The sequence below is a fragment of the Hemitrygon akajei genome, chromosome 3 (assembly GCF_048418815.1).
Source record: "Hemitrygon akajei chromosome 3, sHemAka1.3, whole genome shotgun sequence".
NCBI lineage: Eukaryota > Metazoa > Chordata > Chondrichthyes > Myliobatiformes > Dasyatidae > Hemitrygon > Hemitrygon akajei.
The window spans coordinates 118,764,099-118,788,560 of NC_133126.1; the positions used below are offsets into that span (position 1 = coordinate 118,764,099).

The 24,462-nt window shown below is 40.7% G+C and overlaps 1 protein-coding gene across 1 annotated transcript in view; it reads right to left on the reverse strand.

The window, feature by feature from the left end:
• The window catches only part of LOC140725332 (uncharacterized), a 348,409-nt gene that overhangs the window by 106,733 nt on the left and 217,214 nt on the right, over positions 1 to 24,462 (reverse strand). The window contains exons 19-26 of the mRNA XM_073040660.1: positions 22,933 to 23,060; positions 16,606 to 16,775; positions 16,088 to 16,267; positions 11,197 to 11,331; positions 9,271 to 9,414; positions 4,010 to 4,248; positions 3,414 to 3,573; positions 435 to 602 (exon numbers count right to left, since the gene is read on the reverse strand). Coding sequence (XP_072896761.1) covers positions 435 to 602; positions 3,414 to 3,573; positions 4,010 to 4,248; positions 9,271 to 9,414; positions 11,197 to 11,331; positions 16,088 to 16,267; positions 16,606 to 16,775; positions 22,933 to 23,060 — 1,324 coding nt within the window. The remainder of the gene's footprint in view (positions 1 to 434; positions 603 to 3,413; positions 3,574 to 4,009; positions 4,249 to 9,270; positions 9,415 to 11,196; positions 11,332 to 16,087; positions 16,268 to 16,605; positions 16,776 to 22,932; positions 23,061 to 24,462) is intronic.

The following is a 24,462-nucleotide window of genomic DNA, read 5'->3' on the forward strand; positions in this document are numbered from 1 at the left end:
GATCTCCGAGTACAGCATCAGGTTGTTGAGCTGGACTCTTGTCACACTGAAGAGGTGCGTGAGCTGGGGTGTGCTGCTGCAGAAAGCGCTGAATTTCTGCTCATCACATCTCTATCCTGAGAAGAAGAGCTCACACATGCATCACTCTGATGATGCAGGGAGGATCCCGTTGAGTGATATCATGCCTGCTTTAGAAGCAAAAGCTACACTTTCAAGTCTAGTCTTGGACTGTGCACTTTTCTAGTGCAGGTTAATAAAGGCTCTCCATTCTCACAATGATGTTTAACACCATCTCCGTCTGTCTATCTGATGCATGGAAATACTTCACAAAAGAATTCAAAAAATAGTAACATTCACAACAGCGAACCAGAAGGTATATAAGAGTTGAATAATGCTCTTGTAAGGCTTCTATATTAAAAAAGGATTAATCCCACCTCTTTGCGAGCTGATTCACGGTTTACTTCTGCCTCCGTAATCTTCTGCTTCAGGTCAAGAGATTCCCGCCTGCACTCCTCACTGCGCTGTTCCTCCAATGCTATGCGGGACTGCAGCTCTGCCACTTCCTTGCTCTTTTTCGCATTCTCATTGTCCAGCATCTTTACCTGAGGAAACAGCAGAGTTCACAATACAGGGATTGCAAGGAACAGATACGGAAGTGGGTTTCTCAGCTTTGTGTTTTCAGTCACATAAAGCTATTTGCTTTGAAGAGCGGGTAGAAACTGGTGCCACAGACAAAGTCAAGAGTAATGTACCTATCCACAGATTCTGCTCAACATCAAGTGAATTGAATTGAGTTCAATTGATTTATCATTGTCACACTTACCAAGAAGCAGTGAAAAACCTAGTTTTACAAACTGTCCAGACAGATAATTTTAAAACATAAATACTTTGTGCAAGGGAAACAATAGCAGAACGTAGAATATACAGTAGTGTTGCAGTTACAGAGGAAGTACAGTGCAGTGGGAACCATATAAGATCATAAGATTTAGGAGCAGAAGTAGGCCATTTGGCCCATCGAGTCTGCTCTGCCATTCAATCATGGGCTGATCCACTTCATCCAGTCACCCCACTCCCCTGCTTTCAGCCCATACCCTTTGATCCCCTGACTAATCAAGAACCTATCTATCTTTGCCTTAAATACACCCAACAACTTGGCCTCCACAGCCCTCTGTGGCAGCAAATTCCACAGATTTACCACCCTCTGACTAAAGTAATTTCTACGCATCTCAGTTCTAAAAGGACGTTCTTCAATCTTGAAGTCGTGCCCTCTTGTATTAGAATCCCCTACCATATCTCTAAACTTCTTACAAAATAAACAAACAATGCAGCTGATCATTCATCCATCTACATCTACTATCTGAACTAGTGCTGGGGTTCCCTTGAAATATTAAGCTCCTTCTATACTTCACAAATCGTGAATTCTCCCTCCCATTAAGCATGCCTTGCATGCATTCTCAGTCATTAGTCCCCAGTCCCAGCTAATTTTGAAGCAAGCGGTGAGATATATGAAGAGAAAGGAATAAGTAAAGAGTGTACACATATTATGCACTTTATTAATAGGTAATACAGAAATCATGTATCTTTTAAAAATAGTAGTCCACCTTCAACAGGACAAAGACATGAGGACACGAGAGGGTTAAACAATTTTCTTTAAATTTGAGAAGGGGGATTTTGTAGAAGTAAATAAATTAATAAAGGATCTGGACAACATCTAGAATAGGAGAATGAAGAGGTCAAAGAATAGACGTCATAGGTATAAAATAAAGTAGAAGAGAATAGATGTCACAGGTATAAAATAAAATGGAACAAAGTTACGAGGGAAAACTACCAGGAAATGCTTTATTTCAGCAGCTGGATGCTGAGAGACTCTCTCTATAGATATGTCCGTGGTGACACTACTGACTGAATTTCATTAACTAACCCTGCAGCTACAATGACAGCAGCGGCTATATATGTGACGCTAATCCCTGCTCAATGAAAGAAGTGATTTGCTGCATATAAGGTCAAATTTCAATAGTACTAGTGTTCAGGGGTTTCTTGTAAGAGAAAGTGTCAAATAATAGGTATCAAAAATCCCAATGTTTTTCAGTAAGATTATACACCTTAGTGCTTTTCTTTCAGTACTGTATATCTTTGAAATTCTGACTGCTACGTTGCAGGGTTGACAGTGTGGCTGAAGAGAGCTAAGAGTGAAATAAGGGAACTCTTTTTAACATAGCATTTGGTTGGAGGAATCTAGGAAAATATCTGCAAATGTAATAGAAGTAGGTTGCAATGTGAGAAACAGCTTCTTCCCCTCTGCCATCCAATTTTTAAATGGATTTTTAAACCGTTTAAATCCAATTTTTAAACGCTGCCTCACTACATTTTAATACTTACATTTTTACATGATTTAATTTATCTATTAAACATATATACTTACTATAGTTCAGTTATTTTTTCTATATTTATCATGATTACATTGTACTGCTGCTGCAAAGATAACAAATTTCTTTGTGACATATGCCGGTGATATTAAACCTGATTCTGATTGCCAAGGGAAGTGAGTGGTGGGTCATGATTAGGAAATGAGGTTAGTGGTGGTGATGGAACCATGGATTTGCTCTTTAGAAACTTTATGTCAAAGGGCCTCCCTTTACTGCAAACATTTTATGATTCAATACTGTAAAATTTTCTGCAGGACAGGGGTTAAGTAAATCTGATCTCTTTTCCTTGACAATTCAGAAGACTAAAGCATCGTCACCTGAGAATGACGGTGAAAAGTACGTTCAAAAGACGTTTAAATCTCACTGTTTTTCTGGTTTACAGGTTTTAACCATGTAGTCACAATTGCAATGTAAGAAATATGTTAGGTCAGGAGATATTCTTATAACTTTGAGTTGAGCTGCACGGTAGCTTAGAGGTCAGCATAACGCTTTTCAGTACAGACCAGCTGGGTTCAGTTCCTGCTGCTGCCTGTAAGGAGATTTTATGTTCTCTCTGTGACTGTGTGGGTTTCCTCTGGGTGCTCGGTTTTCCTCACACAGTCCAAAGACATACTGGTTGGTAGGTTAATTGGTCATTCATAATTAAATCAGGGGATTGCTGGGCACTGTGATTCAAAAAGCAGGAAGGGTTTATTGCATGCTGTACCTCAATACATTATTATACTGTAAATGAACAGGATTACAGGCAGTGAATTCAGCATTTAAAATAACAACAGAAATAGCTGGGGATACTCAGAGTTATTCCTCAGATCAATGATACTTCTTCAGTTTTCGTGAAGGGGAAGGGTCATAAAGCAATAGATTTATTTCTGTTTCTTCTCAAGATGCTCCCTGATCTTCTGTAACCAAAACATTCCAGCATTTTCTTTTTTCGTTTCTGATTTCCAGTATTGCAGTTTTTCAACTAATTTCAACTTCCTCTCTCACCTGACGTCGAAGTTCTTGCAATTCTCTCCGAGCATCCAGTCTGGATTTTTCCACGTCCCGGAGGTTTGCACGCAGTTCTCCTGCCTCATTCTGAGCTGTGGTTTTGGCGTCTTCAACGATTTTCATCTTCTGCTCCTTCTCCTCATTTGTTCTCTTTAAGCTAAGCACAGAGGTACCAAGTTAGCTCTTATAAATGAGCCGTTATCAAAAGCATGGAGTCAAATACAGCAACAATTTGAGAAAGAGAGCTGATAGTTAGGTTAGCTGTGTCTGTTTAAGGTTCGGTTTAGGCAGTGGCTTAAGGGTACAGTTATGGGAAGGATTTGATAGCTGCATTTTTGGGGGTTTTAGGGAATAGTTTTGAGGAGCATTCTGGGTGCCATTTTATTGCTGCTTTTGAAGTAACTAAGTTTGCAAGTCCTATAGGTAAATGCAGAAAGTTCTTGGAGTGTAGTTTTGAGGGTTAATTTATAGGATGGTAGTGTTTGTTAAATATAATTAGTTTTAGCGACTGTAAGCAAGTTCGCATTTGGAGTGTATATGTGATGGGGACTGGGAAGGTGGCATGCTGATTGTAGCATCCAAATTCATAATACCTGATCCTCTCACTTTCAACCTTTTTGATGTTATTCCTAAGTTCCTCATTGGACTTCTGGATGGCCTCCTTCTCCCGCGCTTCATCACTTAGAACACGTTTGAGCTCCAGGTTCTCTTTCCTTTGCAGCTCCTGAGCCTCCTCATTCTCTCGCACCTTCCTGTGAGCTTCGATAAGGTCTCGCCGAATTCCATCTCGAACATCCTCCACCAGGCGGAGTTGTGTCTTCAGCTCCTCCACCTGTTCATCAGTAACAATTAGAGGATGACATGCAGCAAATCTATCATTAATGACTGAATCTAGCATGCCTTAACGGACAAGAAGTATGTGAGAATGAAGTGTAAGAGTTCTGAAGAGCAAGAGACAACCATTAGATGGTGGGGTTCTTGGACCAATCTAATTGAATAGTACCATACTCAGAATTGAACTTATTGTCATATGCACATACATATCATCACAGAAGCAATATAAAACTTACTTTCAGCAGCATCACAGGCATATAGTATCATAAAAAATATAAATTTTTATATGAAAGAACAATGTCCATTTTTGTGCAAAGTGATCAAAGTGGCCATAGTTTTGCTAAACTGTGCTGATTAGGATTATGCCAGTTGAGGGGATGTGCACACATACAACCAAATTACCTTTGAATGCATGGTGTCCAACAAAATTTTTGACAAAAGTGGGTACGGGCATTTAAAAAAAAAAGACCAAATATTTTGCTCATGAGGTAAGCTTCAACAAGCTGATGATGGCTACATGGCAGAGAAGAATCCTTTTCAGGAGATGACTGATAGCATAACAGTTAGTGTTACTGCTAATTCAGCGTCGGTATCCTGGGTTCCATTCTGCTGCTGTCTGCAAGGAGTTTTGAATGTTCTCCCTATGACTGGCTTCATCCCTCATTCCAAAGACGTACAGCTTGGTAGGGTAATTAACCAATTGGGTGCGTAGGCTCCTAGGTCAGAAGGGCTTTTTACCATGCAGCATCTCTAAATTAAGTTAAGAAATGGTTTCTGAGTTAGATAAGAGTGAAACTGTGGGAAACATTGGGTCATGGAAGTGAGTCAACAGAGCTGAAGACAACAGCCAAGCTATAGGAGGGTAAATCACAATATCAATTGGTGAGCTATGCTAAAGCAGGTGGCAGAGTAGAATCCTCTGTTGAAATCATGCCAACAACCAGACCAAGAAGCTGAAAAGGTATCAAAGATAGTATGAACTGACAAAATAATCCAAGTATCTTTTTAATGACATGAATGGCGTAGAGATTGGAACTAAGCAGCAAGAAAAAGAGTTGAGAAAAAGTTGGTTGGGTAAGTAGACCAAGGCTATTGTTGGCAGCCCCCAGTGAAATTAACTTGAAGGTGGTGCAGAAGCAGATGGGGAGGTAATAGTCCAGAAATGGGGAAGGATTTGGTGCATGTTGCTAAAGCGTTCGTAAGCCAAAGCTGGGAAGACTCTTACAGTGGTCTGTGCATTCAGTCGGCTCAATCATGGATACTGAGAGAGCAGAACCACAGGGTATTTGAGGAAGAAAGTGCAAAAATACAGATGAAGTAGTGCAGAGAGGAATGCTCATGCAGTCTCGAGCAACACAAAGAAGCTACTTAAGAGATGGTCTAAATATGGCAATCTACCACTGTTGACTGTGGGCAACACTATAAGAGTTTAGAACTATTTATATGATTAGAATGCTCAGAAGAGAGAGAAATTGGAGGTCATCCTGTCTGACACAGTGTGAATGAAATCAAGACTTTGTTGGAGGGTCAGTGGAGCAAATGAATTATACTAGGTTGCAGATAGGGTGTGTTGAGAGTTGGTAATGGTGAGTGTGTTAAGTTTCAGACAGTAAGTGAATTTTGAAGAAGCTATTCAGGTGCTGAGTCTAAGCTGAATGAATGATCACAAATGGCTCTCCTGACAACCATGACTCTGGAGTGGTGCATTTTGAGAGTTTATTTTGAGAAAGCAGTGAGAGGACATCAAATAGACAAGATTGGCTCAGTCCAGATTTGAACAAAATTTTAATTAAATACAAGGTTGGTGTAGATATTCTGCTGAAAGGGTATCAAGGGTTATAGAGACTAGGAATGAAAATGGAGTTAAAATCAATGATTGGATCAGCCATGATATAATGGTAGAGCAGGCTAGAGGGATTGTGGGAACCATTTCTCCTCTTAAGTTCAAAGTTCTAAAGTTGAGATTTCAGTGAAGAAACCACTGGAGATTTTGGTTCATGCTCAAGCTAGGGATCATAAAGATAAGCAGAAAAGCTGTAGGTAGAGCCAATTGGATCTAAACAACATCACCACTGAGGTTCAGCTTACCAGAATTTAAAATAGTTTTCGTGTTCTTCCTAGCCCCCTCATAGATACTTTTCCTGAGGTTAGAGTCCATGGACACCAACTACAACTTGCCATTTCATCAGAAGAGGTAATTTTCAATTCGACAGGAGATTGGCGCTATTGGTGATTGGGCTGGACAACACACCCTTGCTATTTGAATACAATAGGGTGATGGATTCTGGCAATTTGCAGAACTAAGATCAAACATGTCTCAAATACCTCGCAACTAGAATATGTCACCTCTGAAAGGAGCTAACAGCAAGATAGATTAACCGATATCACCAGTAAGTCTTGGACCTGCTCAATCCATTACCGCTGTGAATGGAACTGGGTAGCAAAGTGCCCTCTGATTTGCATGGGAAACAAATGATCCCAGATCCTTGTAACCTATGAACAAATTCAAATCTACACCACCAATCTTTATATGAACATGCTTCCCATTCCCCAACAAGCTTCAGGTTCCCAAGTCAACAAACACACATCCACTCCATTGTTACAAAAGCTTGACAACTCAAATAGACATCTTTGGAGCAGCTGCAAGCACTTTTCCACATTTATAAAATAAATACCATGTTCTCGGATTATTCCCAGTGTGAAAGGAGCTATAAAAACTTTATTATTCCTTCTAAGATAAGCAGGGACTTGGCTGGCGCCATGTAGATCTCATTTTATGGGTAGGAATAGGAATAGTTCTCTTGAACAATCAGTCATATAATAAACTAATAAAGAGTAAACAAAAGGATTAACTTGAGCACTTAGTCTATATGGGGACACACATAAACAAATTTAATTGCCAATGAGAAATCTGTCATTTGTGTGGTCCATACATCAGTCTTGAAGGCTGGCGAAGTTGCCAACAAAAATAATCGGTCATGGTTTAACAGATTTGTTTTGCTTTTCATTCAGTTCCAACCATTTTAACCCTTTCAAGGGAATTTAAAGTCACTTTGTGTACTGTTGGAGGCCATGTCAGATCAGGAATCCTGGCTTCCCTTTATAGCAAAATGTAGTTCTGTGATTTGCAAAAAAAAATGTTTGCTTTGAAAGACAGAGTTTGGGATTGGGAAATGTTGCCCTGTCAAACTCCAAAGAGGATATAGCATAGAGTAGGGCTAGGTCTATGGATTTGGATTTCCTTGCAGTGAAGTTCATTAATGTTTGGGTTACTTTGATTACAAATGCAGTAAGGAATCTGTACACATACTTCAGAAGGTGCACATAGACACGTGCCAGAGGACTGTAAGTCAATATCGTTAGGGTAAAAGACTTACAGAATAGTATCTGAGCCATTTGTTCCTTGTAGATAAATGGAAAATTTCAGACTTGGAGGAAGTTCCTTGGGCACAAATACTCACTGCTCCCTATTCAATCTTTACTGCATATTTGCCACAGGAGTAATACAGCTGTGCAAATTGGCACATCTAGCTGTTTGTTTTATTTCCACTAGGAAAACTATGGAACAGTTCCATTGGGATTCTTCATAAAGAGGCCAACTCTAAGCCATTTTAAACAAGACTTTCATGTAACTATGGCCATGAGGTTAGAGATGTTGTTCATTTCTGTGAGTTGATGAATTAAAGCAATCAAGTCACAAGAATACTCTCCTTCTTAGGCAGTCGGAGACTTGCTTCCATTCCTGTTCTGTGGGCTGTGTGGTAGATGATGAGGGATGATAAACTTTTCCCCACACTCTCCATTTGCCCATCCTCCACACATTCCTTCCACTGGTTCTCCTCCCAACCTCCTTCACTTGATTCTATGCTCCACTTTCTTCTGTTAGATTCTATCACCTTCAGTCCTTTGTCACTTCCAACTATTACCTCCCAGGTTCTAATATCATTAATATTCTTCCCTCTCCCTCATCTGCCATTCACCCTCTTCACATGGATATATGGCCATGTTATCTCCATGTCTCAACCCAAAGTATCAGCTGCTCATTTCCCTCCATAGATGCTGTCTGACCTACTCAGTTGCTCCAGCATTGTTTGATGCTCTGGATTCCAGCATTGCAGTCTTTTGCATCTCCAACTACAAACTCTTCCACCATATGGGATAGGTAGTGATTGATGTGGTGGGTAGGTAATTCTGCTATTTATACAGAATATCTATGTGCTCCTAATGCATAAGCTGAATGTTTTTAATATTATCTCAACTGCTCCATCTCCATTTTGAGCAGTCATGTACAAAAGTCTCAGAAATCTTAATGGGGTTGTCATTCATCTTGAGGAAGACTTTGAACACATCCTTGACCCTTTTCAAGGGTTGAGGGTCAGTTTCAGGTTTACTGATGGAAGGGAGGTTGTGGCCAACGTAGCCAACTGAATGTAACCAGTGCCTCAACTCTGGAGACATTGGTTTAGGAGAGGAAGCTCAAGTTAGTTCACTTATCCTTCCACTGAATTTAGAGGATAAGGTGATGGCTTGCTGAAATTTTCCCAATGCCTTGAGATGCCTGCTCTAGAAGTCCTAAGATACTACTGCAAATAGCTTTGAGCTTTATAGTTAGCAACCAATCAAATTACGTCCTGAAATGAAAAGGAGACAGCTGCTTTTGGTGAGATCTTCATGCTGCCTGCTTAATGGAGCATGTCCTTAGTAGATATAGCGGAAGCATGAAGGTTTTGGAGTGGCTTGCTCATCTTCCACCAATTGAGAATCAAATGACAAAAATACCCTGAATCAGGTTAATTCCTTTTGCATAAATTCTTCACTTCAGATCCTTGCTTCTATTGACTATTTTCAATATTTTGACTGATTCCCTCCTCTGAATTTAAGCTGTGGTAATCACCCTGTCTATCCATAAACTCTTGTTCCCTCACAATCAGTCAGCATTCCAAGGACAGGGATCGAATCAACATTCAAACATAAATGACCCTGAGTCTAAGGAAATTGAACAGGTTGTTCCTGAACCCACCTCTCTGTGAGACACCTCTCTCTGACGGGTTAAATCTTTCAGCTGCTCGTTAAGACGTTTGACTTCTCGTTCATGTGCGGCCACTGCTTCCTCAAACCGGCTCTGGAGGTCCTTAAGGTCAGTATTAATGGTGTTAATGGTATCCTGAAGAAAACAAGATGATATAAATGAGAAGTTCCTCTCTTATTCATTGGGGAAGGTTTTGATTTACAGGAACTCCATTTTATACTATAGAATAGTTTCTTTAAACTATAGAATATCTAAATACAGAAGATTCTGCAGATGCTGGAAATCTAGAGAAACACATACAAAATGCTGGAGGAACTTAGCAAGTCAGGTAGCATCTAAAATGAATAAATAGTCAAGAGCCTACATCAGGACTTGAAAGGAAGGGGGAAGACCCCAGAATAAAAAGGTGGGTGGAGGGGAAGGAGAATAGCTAGAGGGTGATAAAGAGCTGAAGAAGGAAACTAATAGGAAAGGAGAGTGAGCCATAGAAGAAAGGGAGGGCACCAGTGGAGGTGATAGTCAGGCAAGGAGAAGAGATAAGAAATAAGATGAAAGAAGGAGGGGGAAAGGAAAAAAAGAGAAATGTAAATTACTGTAAAGAGAAATCGATGTTCATGCCATCAGGTTGGAAGTTACCTAGATGAGCTATAAGGTGTTGCTCCTCCATCCTGAGGGTGGTCTCATTGTGGCACAAGAGGAGAGCACAGACCAACATCTTGGAATGGGAATGGAGATAGGATTTAAAATGTTTGGCCATCCGGAAATTCTACTTTCGGCAGATGGAGCGGATATGTTCGACAAAGGGGTACACCAATTTCTGTCTGGTCCCACCAATGTAGAGGAGAGTGCAGTGGGAGCACTGAATAAAATAAATGACCCCCAACAGATTCACAGGTGAAGTGCTGCCTCACCTGGAAGGACTGTTTGGGGCCCTGAATGGAGGTAAGGGAAGAGGTGAAAGGGCAAGTGTAACATTTCACTAGCTTGCATGGATATGTGCCAGGAGGGAAATTGATTGAGAGGGACAAATGGACAAGGGATATACAGAGGGAGTGATCCCGACAGAAAGCTTAAAGTGGTGGGGGAAGGAAATAAAGATGGGTTTGGTGGTAAGATCCTACTGAAGATAGCAGAAGTTATGGAAAGCTATGTGTTGGATGAGGAGGCTCATGAGATGGTAGATGAGGACAAGAGGAACTCTATTCCTGTTAAGGTGGTGGGAAGAGGGGTGAGCGAGGATGTCTGGGATATGGAGGAGGTGTGGGAGTGGGCAGCATCAACAGCGGGGAAGGGAGACCCTGCTCTTTGAAGAAGGAGGATATCTCTGATGTCCTGTAAAGGAAAACACTTTCAAAGTGGAGGAGCACACTTCATATTCCATCCAGGCAGCCTCCAAGCTGATGGCATGAACATTGGTTTCTCCTTTGGGTAAATTTTTTTCTCTTTTTTTCCCCTCCCGCTTCTTTCTTCTTCTATTCTCCACTCTGGCCTTTTGCCTCTTCACCTGATTTGCCTATCAGCTCCCCTGGTGCCCCTGCTTGTTCCCTTTCTCCCATGGTCCACTCTCCTCTCATCAGATTCCTCCTCCAGCCTTTGACCTTTCCCACCTACCTGGTTTAACCTGTCACCTTGGAGCTTGTCCTCCTTCCCACCCACACCTTTTTATTTTGGTGTCTTCCCCTTCCTTTCCAGTCCTGATGAAGGGTCTCAGCTTAGAATATCATCCATTTATTCATCTTCATAGATGCTGCCTGACCTGCTGCATTTCTCCAGCATTCTGTAGGTGTTGCTATAGAATAATATGTAATTTTCTAGTCTCTGTATAATCTTGCTGTCAGTGATTACACAGTCAGACTAGGCGTTCATTTCATTGGATTTTAAAACATGGAAATACTCATGAAAGCAAATGATTATCACCTTGTCCTGCTCCTGTTGAGTCTGCATTTCTCGCTTCAATCGATCAATCTCGATGGTTGAATTACCAAGCTCTCGCTGAGTATGGCTGAGTTTTTCAGACAGGATATTTTTCTCTGACTCTTTAAGATACAAAGCCTTGAAAAGAAAAACAACATAGTTTGCTCCAATTGCTGTAAAGATCTGAGCAGACTGATAGCTTCTAGTGAAAGAGGATGAAGAATTTGATCGTGAATTATGGAGCATCTCGTACAACTGATGGCTCAACTTTTTTTCTAGACATCATATTGTCCCCATGACAACCTTGGTAGACAGACAGGAAATTTACTGTTCCTGTCTGATAAGTGCAACTTCAGTCCAACAATGATTCTTAACAGTTATTCTGTCATAAAATTTGACTTACTCTTACCACTTGTCTCCCGAGTTGAAGATGTTGACCATCTAAGATGGACTGGGAAAATGAGCTAAGAAACATTCTAGTAGGTGAATGGTAGAAAATGTACAAACAGCTGGTCCAGAAACTTATCCCAATTAGAAAAAGGGATTCCACTAAAAAGAGGCACAATCTGTGGTCAACAAAGGAGGTCAAATAAAAATTAGGACATACATGGTGAAAGGGCTTACACTGTGCCAGAAGGTTGGAAAGATTTTAGGATTCAGCAACAATATACAAAGCTCATAAGGTAGGCAGTAGGGGTGTGTTGCAGTAAAGAGGGCCTAGGTTCACACTTTAGATCAGTATTTACCGCTGTGTATATTTAAGCGTCTGCTTTGTCCCACCATTTCAGTGCTTAGTTTACATAAGTATTTGCAATGGTGTGTAGCTTGAGGGGTTTACTGAATATTCAGTGTCTGTCTTGTCCTGTAAATAGTTAACCTACTAATCAGTAGTGAGTGTCTTCTGTTCCCACTCATTGAATCTACAAACCTGATTCCACACAACACAAGCCTCACAAGCCTGAATGAATTCTTTGAGGATGTGACAAAGCACATTGATGAAGGTAGAGAAAAAGATGTGGTATTTATGGATTTTAGTAAAGCATTTGATAAAGTCCCCTATGGTAGGCTCATTGAGAAAGTCAGGAGGCATGGTCAAGGGAAACTTGGCTGTGTATTTACAGAACTGACTTGTCCATAGAAAGCAGAGGGTGGTCGCAGATGGACAGTATTTTTCCTGGAGGTCAGTGACCAGTGTTGATCTGCAGGAATCTGCTCTGGGACCCCTTCTCTTTGTGACTTGTATCAATGATGTGAACGAGGAAGTGGAAAGGTGAGTGACTAAGTTTGCAGATGATATGAGTTGTTGATAGTGTAGAAGGTTGCTGTAGGTTATAACAGGATGCAGAGCTGGACTGAAAATAGCAGATGGATTGCAAATTTTAAAATGATTCACTTTAGAAGGTTGGGAACAGGGTTAATGGCAGGATTCTTAACTGTGTGGAGGAACAGAGGGATCTTAGGGTCCATGTCCATAGATCCCTCAAAGTTGCTGTGCAGGTTGTTAGAAGGTTTATGGTGTGTTGGCCTTCATTAGTTGGGTATTTGAGTTCCAGAGCTGTGAGGTAAGGTTTCAGCTGTATAAACCCAGATTAGACCACACTTGGAATATTGTGTTCAGTTTTGGATGCCTTGTTACAGGAAGGATGTGGAAGATTTAGAGTGGGTGCAGAGGAGATTTATCAGTATTCTGCCTGGATTGTAGGACAGGTTACGCAAGCAAGGGTATTTTTCTCTGATATAAAGGAAGATGAGAGTGACGGTAGATGTATACAAGATGATAAAAGACACAGGTAGAATGGATACCCAGTGACTTTATCCCAGGGCGGAAATGGTTCATCAGAGGGGCCTAATTTTAAGGTCATTGGTGGGAGGTATAGGGGCACATCAGATGGAAGTTTTTGCAGAGTGTGTGCAGTGCACTGCTGTGGTGATGGTAAAGGCAGATACATTAGGGGCATTTAAGGAACTTCTAGATAGGCTCATGGATGACAGAAAAATGGAGGGGTATGCAAAAGATTGACATCAAACAAGCTAAAAGGTCGGCAGAACGTCATGAGCCGAAGGGCCTGTACTATGTTGTAATGCTCACTGTCCCATGATACAGCAACACTGAAGGTAATCCAAAGGAGATTCACCAGTCTAATTCCTGGGATGAGAGGACTGTCCTCTCAAGAGAAGCTAGATTGTCTGGGCTCATATTCCATTGAATTTATTAGAATCACAGTAGATCATACTTACAGTGGCATGCAAAAGTTTGGGCACCCTGGTCAAAATTTCTGTTACTGTGAATAGTTAAGTGAGTAGAAGATGAACTGATCTCCAAAAGTCATAAAGTTTAAGATGAAACATGTTTTTCAATATTTTAAGCAAGCTTAGTGTATTATTTTTGTTTTGTACAATTTTAGAGTGGAAAAAAAAGGAAAGGAGCACCATTCAAAAGTTTGGGCACCCCAAGAGATTTGAACTCTCAGATAACTTTTACCAAGGTCTCAGACCTTAATTAGCTTGTTAGGGCTATGGTTTGTTCACAGTCATTGTTAGGAAAGGCCAGGTGATGCAAATTTCAAAGCTTTATAAATACCCTGACTCCTCAAACCTTGTCCCAACAATCAGCAGCCATGGGCTCCTCAAAGCAGCTGCCTAGCACTCTGAAAATTAAAAGAAATGATGCCCACTAAGCAGGAGAAGGCTATAAGAAGATAGCAAAGCGTTTTCAGGTAGCCGTTTCCTCAGTCCGTAATGTAATTAAGAAATGGCAGTTAACAGGAATGGTGGAGGTCAAGTTGAGGTCTGGAAGACCAAGAAAACTTTCCAAGAGAACTGCTCGTAGGATTGCTAGAAAAGCAAATCAAAACCCCTGGTTGACTGCAAAAGACCTTCAGAAAGATTTAGCAGACTCTGGAGTGGTGGTGCACTGTTCTACTGTGCAGCAACACCTGCACAAATATGACCTTCATAGAAGAGTCATCAGAAGAAAATCTTTCCTGCATCCTCACCACAAAATTTGTGTCAGAAGTTTGCAAAGGAACATCTAAACAAGCCTGATGCATTTTGGAAATAAGTCCTGTGGACTGATGAAGTTAAAATAGAACTTTTTGGCTGCAATGAGCAAAGGTATGTTTGGAGAAAAAAGGATGAAGAATTTCATGAAAAGAACACCTCTCCCACTGTTAAGCACGGGGGTGAATCGATCATGCTTTGGGCTTGTGTCCAGCCAGTGGCACGGGGAACATTTCACTGGTAGAGGGAATCAATTAAATATCAGCAAATTCTGTAAAAAAGCTGAAGATGAAAAGAAGATGGCTTCTACTACAGGATAATGATCCTAAACATACCTCAAAATCCACAATGGACTACCTCAAGAGGTGCAAGCTGAAGGTTTTGCCATGGCCCTCACAGTTTCCTGACCTGAACATCATCAGAAATCTGTGGATAGACCTCAAAAGAGCAGTGCATGCAAGACAGCCCAAAAATATGACAGAACTAGAAGCCTTTTGCAAGGAAGAATGGGCGAAAAACCACCAAACAAGAATTGAAAGACTCTTAGCTGGCTACAGAAAGTGTTTACAAGCTGTGATACTTGCCAAAGGGGGTGTTACTAAGTACTGACCACGCAGGGTGCCCAAACTTTTGCTTCAGGCCCTTTTCCTTTTTTGTTATTTTGAAACTGTAATAGATGGAAATAAAAAAATAATCTTGCTTAAAATATTAAAGAAATGTGTCATCTTTAACTTTATGCCTTTTGTAATCAGATCATCTTTTACTCGCTTAGCTATTCACAGTAACAGAAATTTTGACCAGGAGTGCCCAAACTTTTGCATCCCACTGTAAATATGGGATCCAAAGTGGGCTTGACAGTGTTAATGCTGATATGTTTTCACTGGTGGAAGAATCACAAACATGTGGACTTAGTTACAAAGTAAAGGGCCTGTCATGTAAAACTGAGGCAAGTACACATACCATTTCCCATTGTAATGATTCTCTGGAATTCTCTGCCCCTGCGGATGGTAGACACCAGATACTTTAAGGTGAAGACAGGACGTTGAGGAATTGTGAATTGTGTGGAACTGGCACAGAAGAAGAGCTGTGGCCAGCACAGATCAGCCACAATTATAGCAAATGATGGGGCAGCTTTCAGGGATCTGATGGCCTCCTCCTGTTCCCATTTTATTGTGTTCTTTTGTTTTGTGTTCCAGTGGGCAGCTAGAGTGAAAATTAGATGTTGGCTCAAACCTCAGTACTAATGTTTTTTTTTCAAATTCTGCTTAAAATTCATGTTATCCATTTTTGGATATGGAATATCTGACCATCAGAAAACAAGCAAATGACGGCTAGAACCTGATGGGATGCTGGGAGAATTCCTTCTCTGCGGGAAAGCACTTAACTTGGATCTAGCAGCATGTTCAGGACCTACAGGGTTACAGATCAAACTTCTACTCATTGACCAACTAACTGGCAGAAGGTAGCCAGCAATGTCAAACTTGATGGAATAGAAAGTGAGGACCAGACTGACTCTTTCCAACACCCTTCTTTCACTGTGTAGAAAATGTAGGGTCAGCATGGAAAAAGGTCCACTGACCCACTCTGTCCACGCCAACCCTTATTTGATTCTGAATTTTGCTTTTTGCAGTAATGTCTTGCACATTTTTTCTTCACTGTCTTGTAAAATTTATGCCTCACTTGCTTTCTGAATCTATGTATTTCTATGATATTTAAAAAAACTTTAATATGCATGCAATCCTCTCAAGGTTTTAAAGCCTCTTTTTTGTACAGTAATAAAGTTCAACCACTTCATTCCTAGAGAGACCTCTCTGTACTGTATCTTGTGGTCCAACCTCATTGATGGCCATTCAATTACACTGTGACCCTTGGGAAAGTCAAATATGCTCATCACCTGCTGCTTTATGCTCTCTGCCTGGATCAGTCTCTCATCCCTTTCTTTTTGTAAAGTGAGAATTTCTTCGTTCAGCTCCTCCTTCTCCTCTTCAAAGTGGCTGATTAGTTCTTCACGCTCCTGTTGAAGGTGCTGAACAGCCTCAGCTTTCTCCGCTGTCAGCTCAATGCGCAGCCATTCCTGTAGAGTGCAACAAATGCTTTATTTTCACTGTGTAACCTGAACTGTCCCCATTGTTCAAAACCTACCCACAATAAAATTTCATTGAATCTATGGGCTCAGTATTGAAAACCATTTTGGATATAACAATTCTAGGCTGTGTTTCATAAAGATGATACTAATTATAAAGTTACCAGTTATAAAGAAGCACTGAACATACAATACCTTATTTACATTTGAGAAGTAGAAACATTACTATAGGCAATTATTGTGGATAATGGAGTAGCTTTGCATGGGATTTGTATAACACACATGCAAAACTCAATATTCAGTTGATACTTGGCTTGATTACCGCATACCTTCTCTTTCTGAAGTCTTTCAACGTCCTCTTCACGGAGTTGTTGCTCATTTTTCAGTGAGATGTGGCTCTCCTTCTCCACCTGACCCAGTTTTTCTTGTAACAACTCCTTCTCTCGGTTGACATTGATTAGCTGTAAGTCCATCTCTTTACGAACAAGGTCAACCTCAGCTGAAACAGCAGGAAAGGACAATTATCTTACACTTCATTTGTCCACCTGCATTGCTATTTCTCTGAAGCTGCTGCACTGCATTCTGCACTGTTTTCTTTTTACTGATTCAATGTACTTATGTATCACATGATCTGCCTGGACAGCAACCAATCAAAAGATTTTCACTGTATCTCAGCACATGTGACAATAAGAAATCAAATCAAATGATAAAACCAAACCAGATATAGTTAACATACACCCAAAGTTCAAAGTAAATTTTATCATCAAAAGTGCATATATGCCAACATATACAACCCTGAGATTCATTTTCTAGTGGGCAGATTCAACAAATCTATAGAATAGGAACTATAACCAGATCAATGAAAGACGACCCAATTAGGGAATTCTACCAAGCTGCAGAAACAAACAGTGCAAATGCAGATATAAATAAGTAGCAATAACTATTGAGAATATGAGATGAAGAGTCATTGAAAGTGAGTCTATTGGTTGTGGGAACACGTCAGAATCAGAATCAGGTTTACTATCACCAGCATCTGACGTGAAATTTAACTTAGCAGCAGCAGTTCGATGCAATACATAATAAAGAAGATAAAATAAATAAAAATAATAAAATTAGTAAATCAATTACAGTATATGTATATTAAATAGATTAAAAAACATACAAAAAACAGAAATACTGTACATTAAAAAAAGTGAGGTAGTGTCCAAGGGTTCAATGCCCATTTAGGAATTGGATGGCAGAAGGGAAGAAGCTGTCCCTGAATCACTGAGTGTGTGCTTTCAGGCTTCTGTACCTCCTCCCTGATGGTAACAGTGAGAAAAGGGCATGCCCTGGGTGCTGGAGGTCCTTAATAAAGGAAGCTGCCTTTCTGAGACACCACTCCCTGAAGATGTCCTGGGTACTTTGTAGGCTAGTACCCAAGGTGGAGCTGACTAGACCTATAAACCTCTGCAGCTTCTTTCGGTCCTGTGCAGTAGCCCCTCACACTCCCCCCCCCCCCCCCCCAAATACCAGACAGGGATGCAGCCTGTCAGAATGCTCTCCACGGTACATCTTGATGGTTGAAGGGTGGTAACTATTCTTGAACCTGGTGGTGTGATTCCTGAGGCTCTTGTACCTTTTATCTGATGGCAACAGCCAAGCAAAATTCTACAACTATCATTTTATCCTAACAGATGCGCACCATACCTTGTTATGTATTTAATATTTAATTAATATTTGAGTAATATTGCAAATATATTGCTTTATTAAGCATTCTTTGTTGTTTACATAATTCATTACAGGTTATATATGTGTGTAAAAGTACGTGAATGGCATATGTTATTACGCCACCATGTCATAAGTACATGCCTCACAGAAGTTAAGTGAACTAAGCATACATGAATATCCCCTCCTCTATATTTTCCTTTGGATTAGCTTTGGAATTATCAAACATAACATACCTGTGTGCAGCAGATAGGAGTTACCCAGCTGTGAATTCATTATGTTTGGACCCAATAGATTATGTCTATAGCTATAAACATGCAATGCAAATAGGTGAAATAGAATAAAATGTATCCTGATGCTGAAGCTGCAGGTACAAAGGGCCGTTGTCTCCAGGAAGAAAGAAAATGCTTATATTGAAGCCTTTCATGACCTCAGGGGCATTCCTAGCACTTTACAGTTATTGAGGTACTTTGGAAAAAAATAAAACGGAGAAACAGGACATGGAATGAATGTATTCTTAAGTGCAGCAAATGGTTTGGCTGTGGGAGATCTGCTTTCTCAGCACTAGCTGATGGATAAATATTGATTAGTCTCTGGGGAGGACTTCCCTGCCCTTCATCAGGGTTTTGTATATTCACTTGTGAGGAAAAATGTCCAATGTCTCACTCAAATTAAATTTTATAATTCTCATTGTATAACAGTTTCTTAATGCTGCACTTCACATCAATCTAGACTGTACATTGAAATGCATCTAAAATGCAGAAACAGGTCATCTGGTCTAACCACTTGATGCTGATGTATGATATGCCATGAGGTTTCTCTAACACTCTTCAAGCAGGCCAGTCATCAGACTTTCTGTTCCTTTCTTCCCCCATCTAGAACTAATTTATCCATTAACTGTAACTATTCTTGTCAAAAGAATTCTTCTAAATTTCCTCCTGAATTTATTGTTGATTATTTTATAATCATGGCACTTTTCAGAAGATCTGGCCAATAGTTAACTTTTCAAAACGAATGACATTTAATGGGATTGTTGCCTCCTAGAATCTTCTGGGCATTTTCAGCAATTTGGGCTTTGCTGTTGGTAGTTTGCTTCATGTAACTGAATTTCAGTCTTTACAAACCTTATGCAGGACCTCCATCACAATACCTCTGTCTTTTATTAAGCCTCATCCAGGGCCTCCACTAGGACGCCTCTGTCTCTTCTACATTCTACTGAAAACAGCCCTTTGCTTAGGTGTTTCTCAATAACTAGTTCACTGTTCACTATCATAAGGGTGAATTGTGATATATCTTGCCATATATTTTTTGAATATGCAGATACCCTATGTGTCAAACAATGGTATGATACACAGAGTTTTTCAAATACTGTGGATTCTGGTCAATTGGGTTGCACCAGGGCCAGTACATTTTGGCCCAATTAAGCAGTAATCCCAATTAGCCCAAGTTTTACGGAAATAATTAAAGAGGTATAAAAAAGACAAAGTACCACTTAACTGCATTAACAAAGTATGCATGTAAATGAAATCATAACGAATTAGAAAACTACCTATACTACTGGTGGTTATTTGTCACAACTAACAATGACAGGAAACCTGTGCAGGAGAGTTTTTAAAGAGGAGAAGCCATTGCACTGGGGCAGTTCCACTCTCTTGTCTCGGAAGTCAGGGCCCAGTGACGAGTAGTCATCACATCTGGGGTCTTCCTTGGTTGCAGTGGATGACCTTGACTTCTTCTGTGACTCAGCATGCCCTACGTTCTCCATGGAATGTTGCAGAACCGCCTTCCTGGCTGCTGAACGTCACCTTAGATTTCATCCACTCAGTCCACCAGAGCTGTCTTTGCATGCTAAGACAGGCAAGTCCCTATCTCACTGGGGTATGAGACCTGCAGACTACCCTCACCTGGTTTAGCCCACTTGTTGAAGCAGTCTACTGGGGAGTGGCCGCTATCACATGCAAATGGCTACTTGGAGCCACAGGTGAGAGCTGAGTGTCCAGTAGGGACCAAGGATAACATTCAACGTGATTGTCGATACCTTCAAATACTTCATAGTTCCTCATTTGCTGAAGAAGTGAAATCATTCAATTTCACTCCTGGCTGTTTCTGGCATCTCCAAGCCTGAATGATTGAAACCACAGTGTTCTCGTCAAAATCACTGCTTTTTGAACACAAACACACACAACTGACGCTATCAAAAAACTGTTTGCTCTCAGCACAGTGAGGTGTCTAACGGCCATGTAAACACACTCAACTGACTGTAGTTACAAACTGTTCAGCAACAGTTTCCTATCCCAATTAAGCAGCATAATATCCTAAACAAAGAAAGGGAATCCTTGGTTATTTTCTCAGTTAGGTTTTGTTCCTTACAAGTTGTCTAAATAAGCTGCTGCCCCTATTAACCAATGACACAATTAACCAGAATTCACTGTATTTACCTCATGGATCTCAGAAATTTGTATCATTTTTATTGCTTGTAAACCAGCTTCACTATTTTCATTGATGTGGGAGCATGATGGATATCAGAGTGTCATGCACCATAGAGCTGCTGCTTTGCAGCTCCAGTGAACCCAGTTCAATGTTGTCTTCTGGAGTTTGCACCATTTCCTTGTTGCTGTGTGAGTACCCCTATGTGCTTTAGTTCTCTCCTGCATTCTACAAACATGGGTTGGGAGGCTATTTGGCCTCAGTGTGGGTAAGTGATGGAGGCTGGTGTGGGGGGGGGGGGCAGTTGATGGCAACGTAGTGAGAATAAAATAAGATCAGTATGAAATGGTGTGTATTGGGTAGGAAAGACCTGATGGGTTGAATGGCCTGTTTCTGTGTTGTATAACTCTACGTAGAACAGTACAACAGAGAGACAGGCCTTTTGGGTCAGGATATCTGTGCCAGCCATGATGTCAATTTAAACTGCACATCTACCTGCACTTACTCTATAATCCTCCCATTAACTACCCGTGTTTTGTGTCTGTCTAAGTACATCTTAAATGTTGCTGTCGTATCTGCTCCACCACTTCCTCTGGTAGTTCATTCCAGGCATCTACACCCTCTTTGTTTAAAAAAAAACGGACTCAAAAATTTCCCTTAAACTTTTGCCCTCTCACCTTAAAGCTAAGCCCTTTCGTATTTTATATTTACGCACTGGAAGAGAAAGACTCTGCCTGTATACCATATCTATAGCTATCACAATTTTATGTACCTCTATCAGGTTGCCCTCAGCCTCTGATGCTCCAGAGAAAACAATCCATTTGTCCTCTCACTCTCAATCTTACTCTGGTCCAGGTAATATCCTGGTGAAACTCTTCTGCACACTCTCCAAAACCTCCATATCCTTTCTGTAATGCGGTGACCAGAAGTGTGCACAAGACTCCAAATGTGGCCTGTGCAAAGCTTTATACAGCTGCTACCTGACTTTCTAACTTCTATGTTCAACGCCCCAAACAGCTCATGCCTTTTTTACCACCCTGCCTATTTGTATTGTCACTTTCAGAGATTCCCTTTAAAACAGCGGTTCCCAGCCTGGGGTCCACAGACCCCATGGTTAATGTTAGGGATCTATGGCATATAAAAGGTGGGGAACCCATATTTTAAAACTATGATGGCCCTTTTCAGCTCTCCTGATTTCCTGATTTTTCCTTCTTCCATGTTTAAATTACTAATGCAAAGCATGGAGAGTTATCCTAGCAACAGTCCCTCTGGAAGACTTCTCACCTTTCTCAAATGAGTCCCTATCTCTAACTACCTCTACTGTCTGCTTACTGTTTTGATGATAGTTAATTTATCATTCTGATACTCTCCTCAAATTTGACATGCATTGATCTTAATCAAGAATGGACTGTACTTTGCCTAATCAAAAGCCTCTGAACATCTTACTATATCTAAATACATGTTCGGCACAGCATTGTGGGCTGAAGGGCCTGTATTGTGCTGTAGTTTTTCTGTGTTATATATCATCTCCCATTCTGCCTTTTTTCTCTGCTGCTCCTTTGGACAATTCACAAAAATTGGTCAAAGACGATCTTCCCTTTCAAAGTTGTCCTTACATAATCTTCATCTGCCAGATGACTGTCAGCTGCATCTTTTTATAAATATTACCTTTCCTACCTACAGGTGCTAAGCTACCTGGTTCTGTGGTACTGTGTTCTATTTCCCACATTAAATGAGGAATTCACTCAAACTGGCCGCAAGCCCTCTATAAAATGAAGTTTTAAATATGCATGACAGAGCCTCTGCTATCCTTCTGTCAACTTTCTTTTTAAATATGTTTGGGTGCAATCCAAAGGAGATAACAAGATTTTTCTCTATCTTCTCAGATTCTTTATCAATTATCTCCCCCTTTCCATTATGTCCTCCTAGCGACTGCAAACATTTCATGTCCTTTCTGATTTCCCTGTTTAACATCACATCCAATGCATTAATCTTTCTGATACAAACTTGCCAAATAACTCATCAATATTTTCACTATCATTATTCATAAACTAATTTCATGCTTCTCTTCATTTTATTTATATTATTTATCTGTGCAAATTTTTGAGCATCTTTTTATATTCATTTATAATTTAATGTTGTTGCTTTTCTAAGCTTTAGTATTTTCCAATCTCTTAAAATTGTTTTAAGTCACAGTTTTCTGTGTACAATTGTACAATTGTTACGTGACCAAGGGTATAATTTTGCTTGGTGCATGTAAAGATGTCATTAGGATAAAGTGTAATAGGGAAAATTGCCCCAAGCTGGAACAATGCACTATTGAATGAGAAACAGAATGTGTACTGAATCTGACCCAGTCCAAGACTGGAATGTAAAGAGTAAAGTTAACTCAGATCTGGACATATTATTCACACCTGGGCAAATTACTATACTTATGTACATATATGCACACAGACACATTCAAAGACATACGTGCATTCACATCCAAAACTGACAAGTTTAAATAAACCAACTTAAATCACCCAGGAGTGACTCCTTAGCAAATAAAATGGATTGGTTCTCTCCTTCGAGCTGCTCCTTGCAGGTCTCAAGCTGCACAATGAGCTGCTGAGCCTCGAAAAGATTGGTCTCTAGAGCTTCCTTATCTGCCCTGTAAAGGATAGCAAGATCAGGGTTAAAGGTCGGCATGTAGTAACACGATCTCTTGTTAAATAGTACATATGGATGCTTTGACAGAAGGCCATGGAGAGCTTTTGATCTAGTCACATTGATGTCAAAATCCTTATCTTTAGCACTAGATGAGTAGGTAAGTTTACATTTCTGTAGGCAAGCACTGTGCTAACAGCTCACCTCAGCTCTGTATTTGAGACTCTTTTCTGTGACTAACAGTGATCAAAGACTCTCTGGGGTCTATCAAAGAAAGCAGTATTGCTGTCTCTGTTTGGGAGGCCAGGACTGGGGAAGAAGACAGCGATGACTTCGTGAGGTGTGGGAAGATTGCGACATTTTTGGTGGATTAGAAAAGGAGGAGGTACCATCCTAACATGACTTGGCCCATGGACTGACCAAAATTTCTGCCTTCGAGGGGAACAGTATATTCCTCTCCACACTCTCTACAAGAAAGTGCTCTCCAGGGCACTACAGCCATGCAGCTATTAGAGTTGTTGTCTCACAGCTCTGGTGAGCTGAGTTCAAACCTGACCTCTGCTGCTGTCTGTGTGGAGTCTGAGTGTTCTCCTTGTGATCTCAGGTTCTCCAGTTTCCTCTCATGTCCCAAACCACACACTGGTTGGTGGTAGCATAAGTGGCCACTAGTGTTAGGAATAGCAGAATCTGGGGGAGTGGATGTTGACGGGAAAGTGAGAAGAATAGGGAGAAGAGTATTGGATTTTCAGTGAGGACAGTGGGCTCCAGGGCCTGTTTTGATGTTGTATGAGCACATGTTTGACATTACCATTAAAATTCCTTAACTCCTATTCAGAGTCCCAACATCTCATTGGCTAGAAACAGAAGGTGCCTCTTCCTTGCCCGCTAATGTGAATTATACCAACAATGTTCCCATAGCATTCATTCATTATATGCCGTGTTTAATGATGTGGGCAATCATGGTCTTTCCATGGACATGATTGTTCTTTGCATACTTTTTCTACGTATTTTTCTCATTACCTTCTTCTGGGCAGTGTCCTTACAAGACAGGTGACCCCAGCCATTATCTTCACAGATTGTCTGTTTGGCATCAGTGGTCACATAACCAGGACTTGTGATATGCACCAGCTACGCATACAACCATCCGCCACCTGTTCCCATGGTTTCATGTGACCTTTATCAGGGGGCTAAACAGGAGCTACACCTTGCTCAAGGGTGATCTTCAGGCTTGCAGAGCCTTCCACCCCCTTTGGTAGAGATCTATATCCACCCAGCAATCCCTTCACGTAGCAAGGGGATGAAATTCTGTGCATCATCTCACACATCTCATTCTGCTATCTCTTCCGACAGTGCTTTGCTCTCCCTCTCAGCAGGATGAAATTCTGTGCATGGCTATTCTTTTGCTA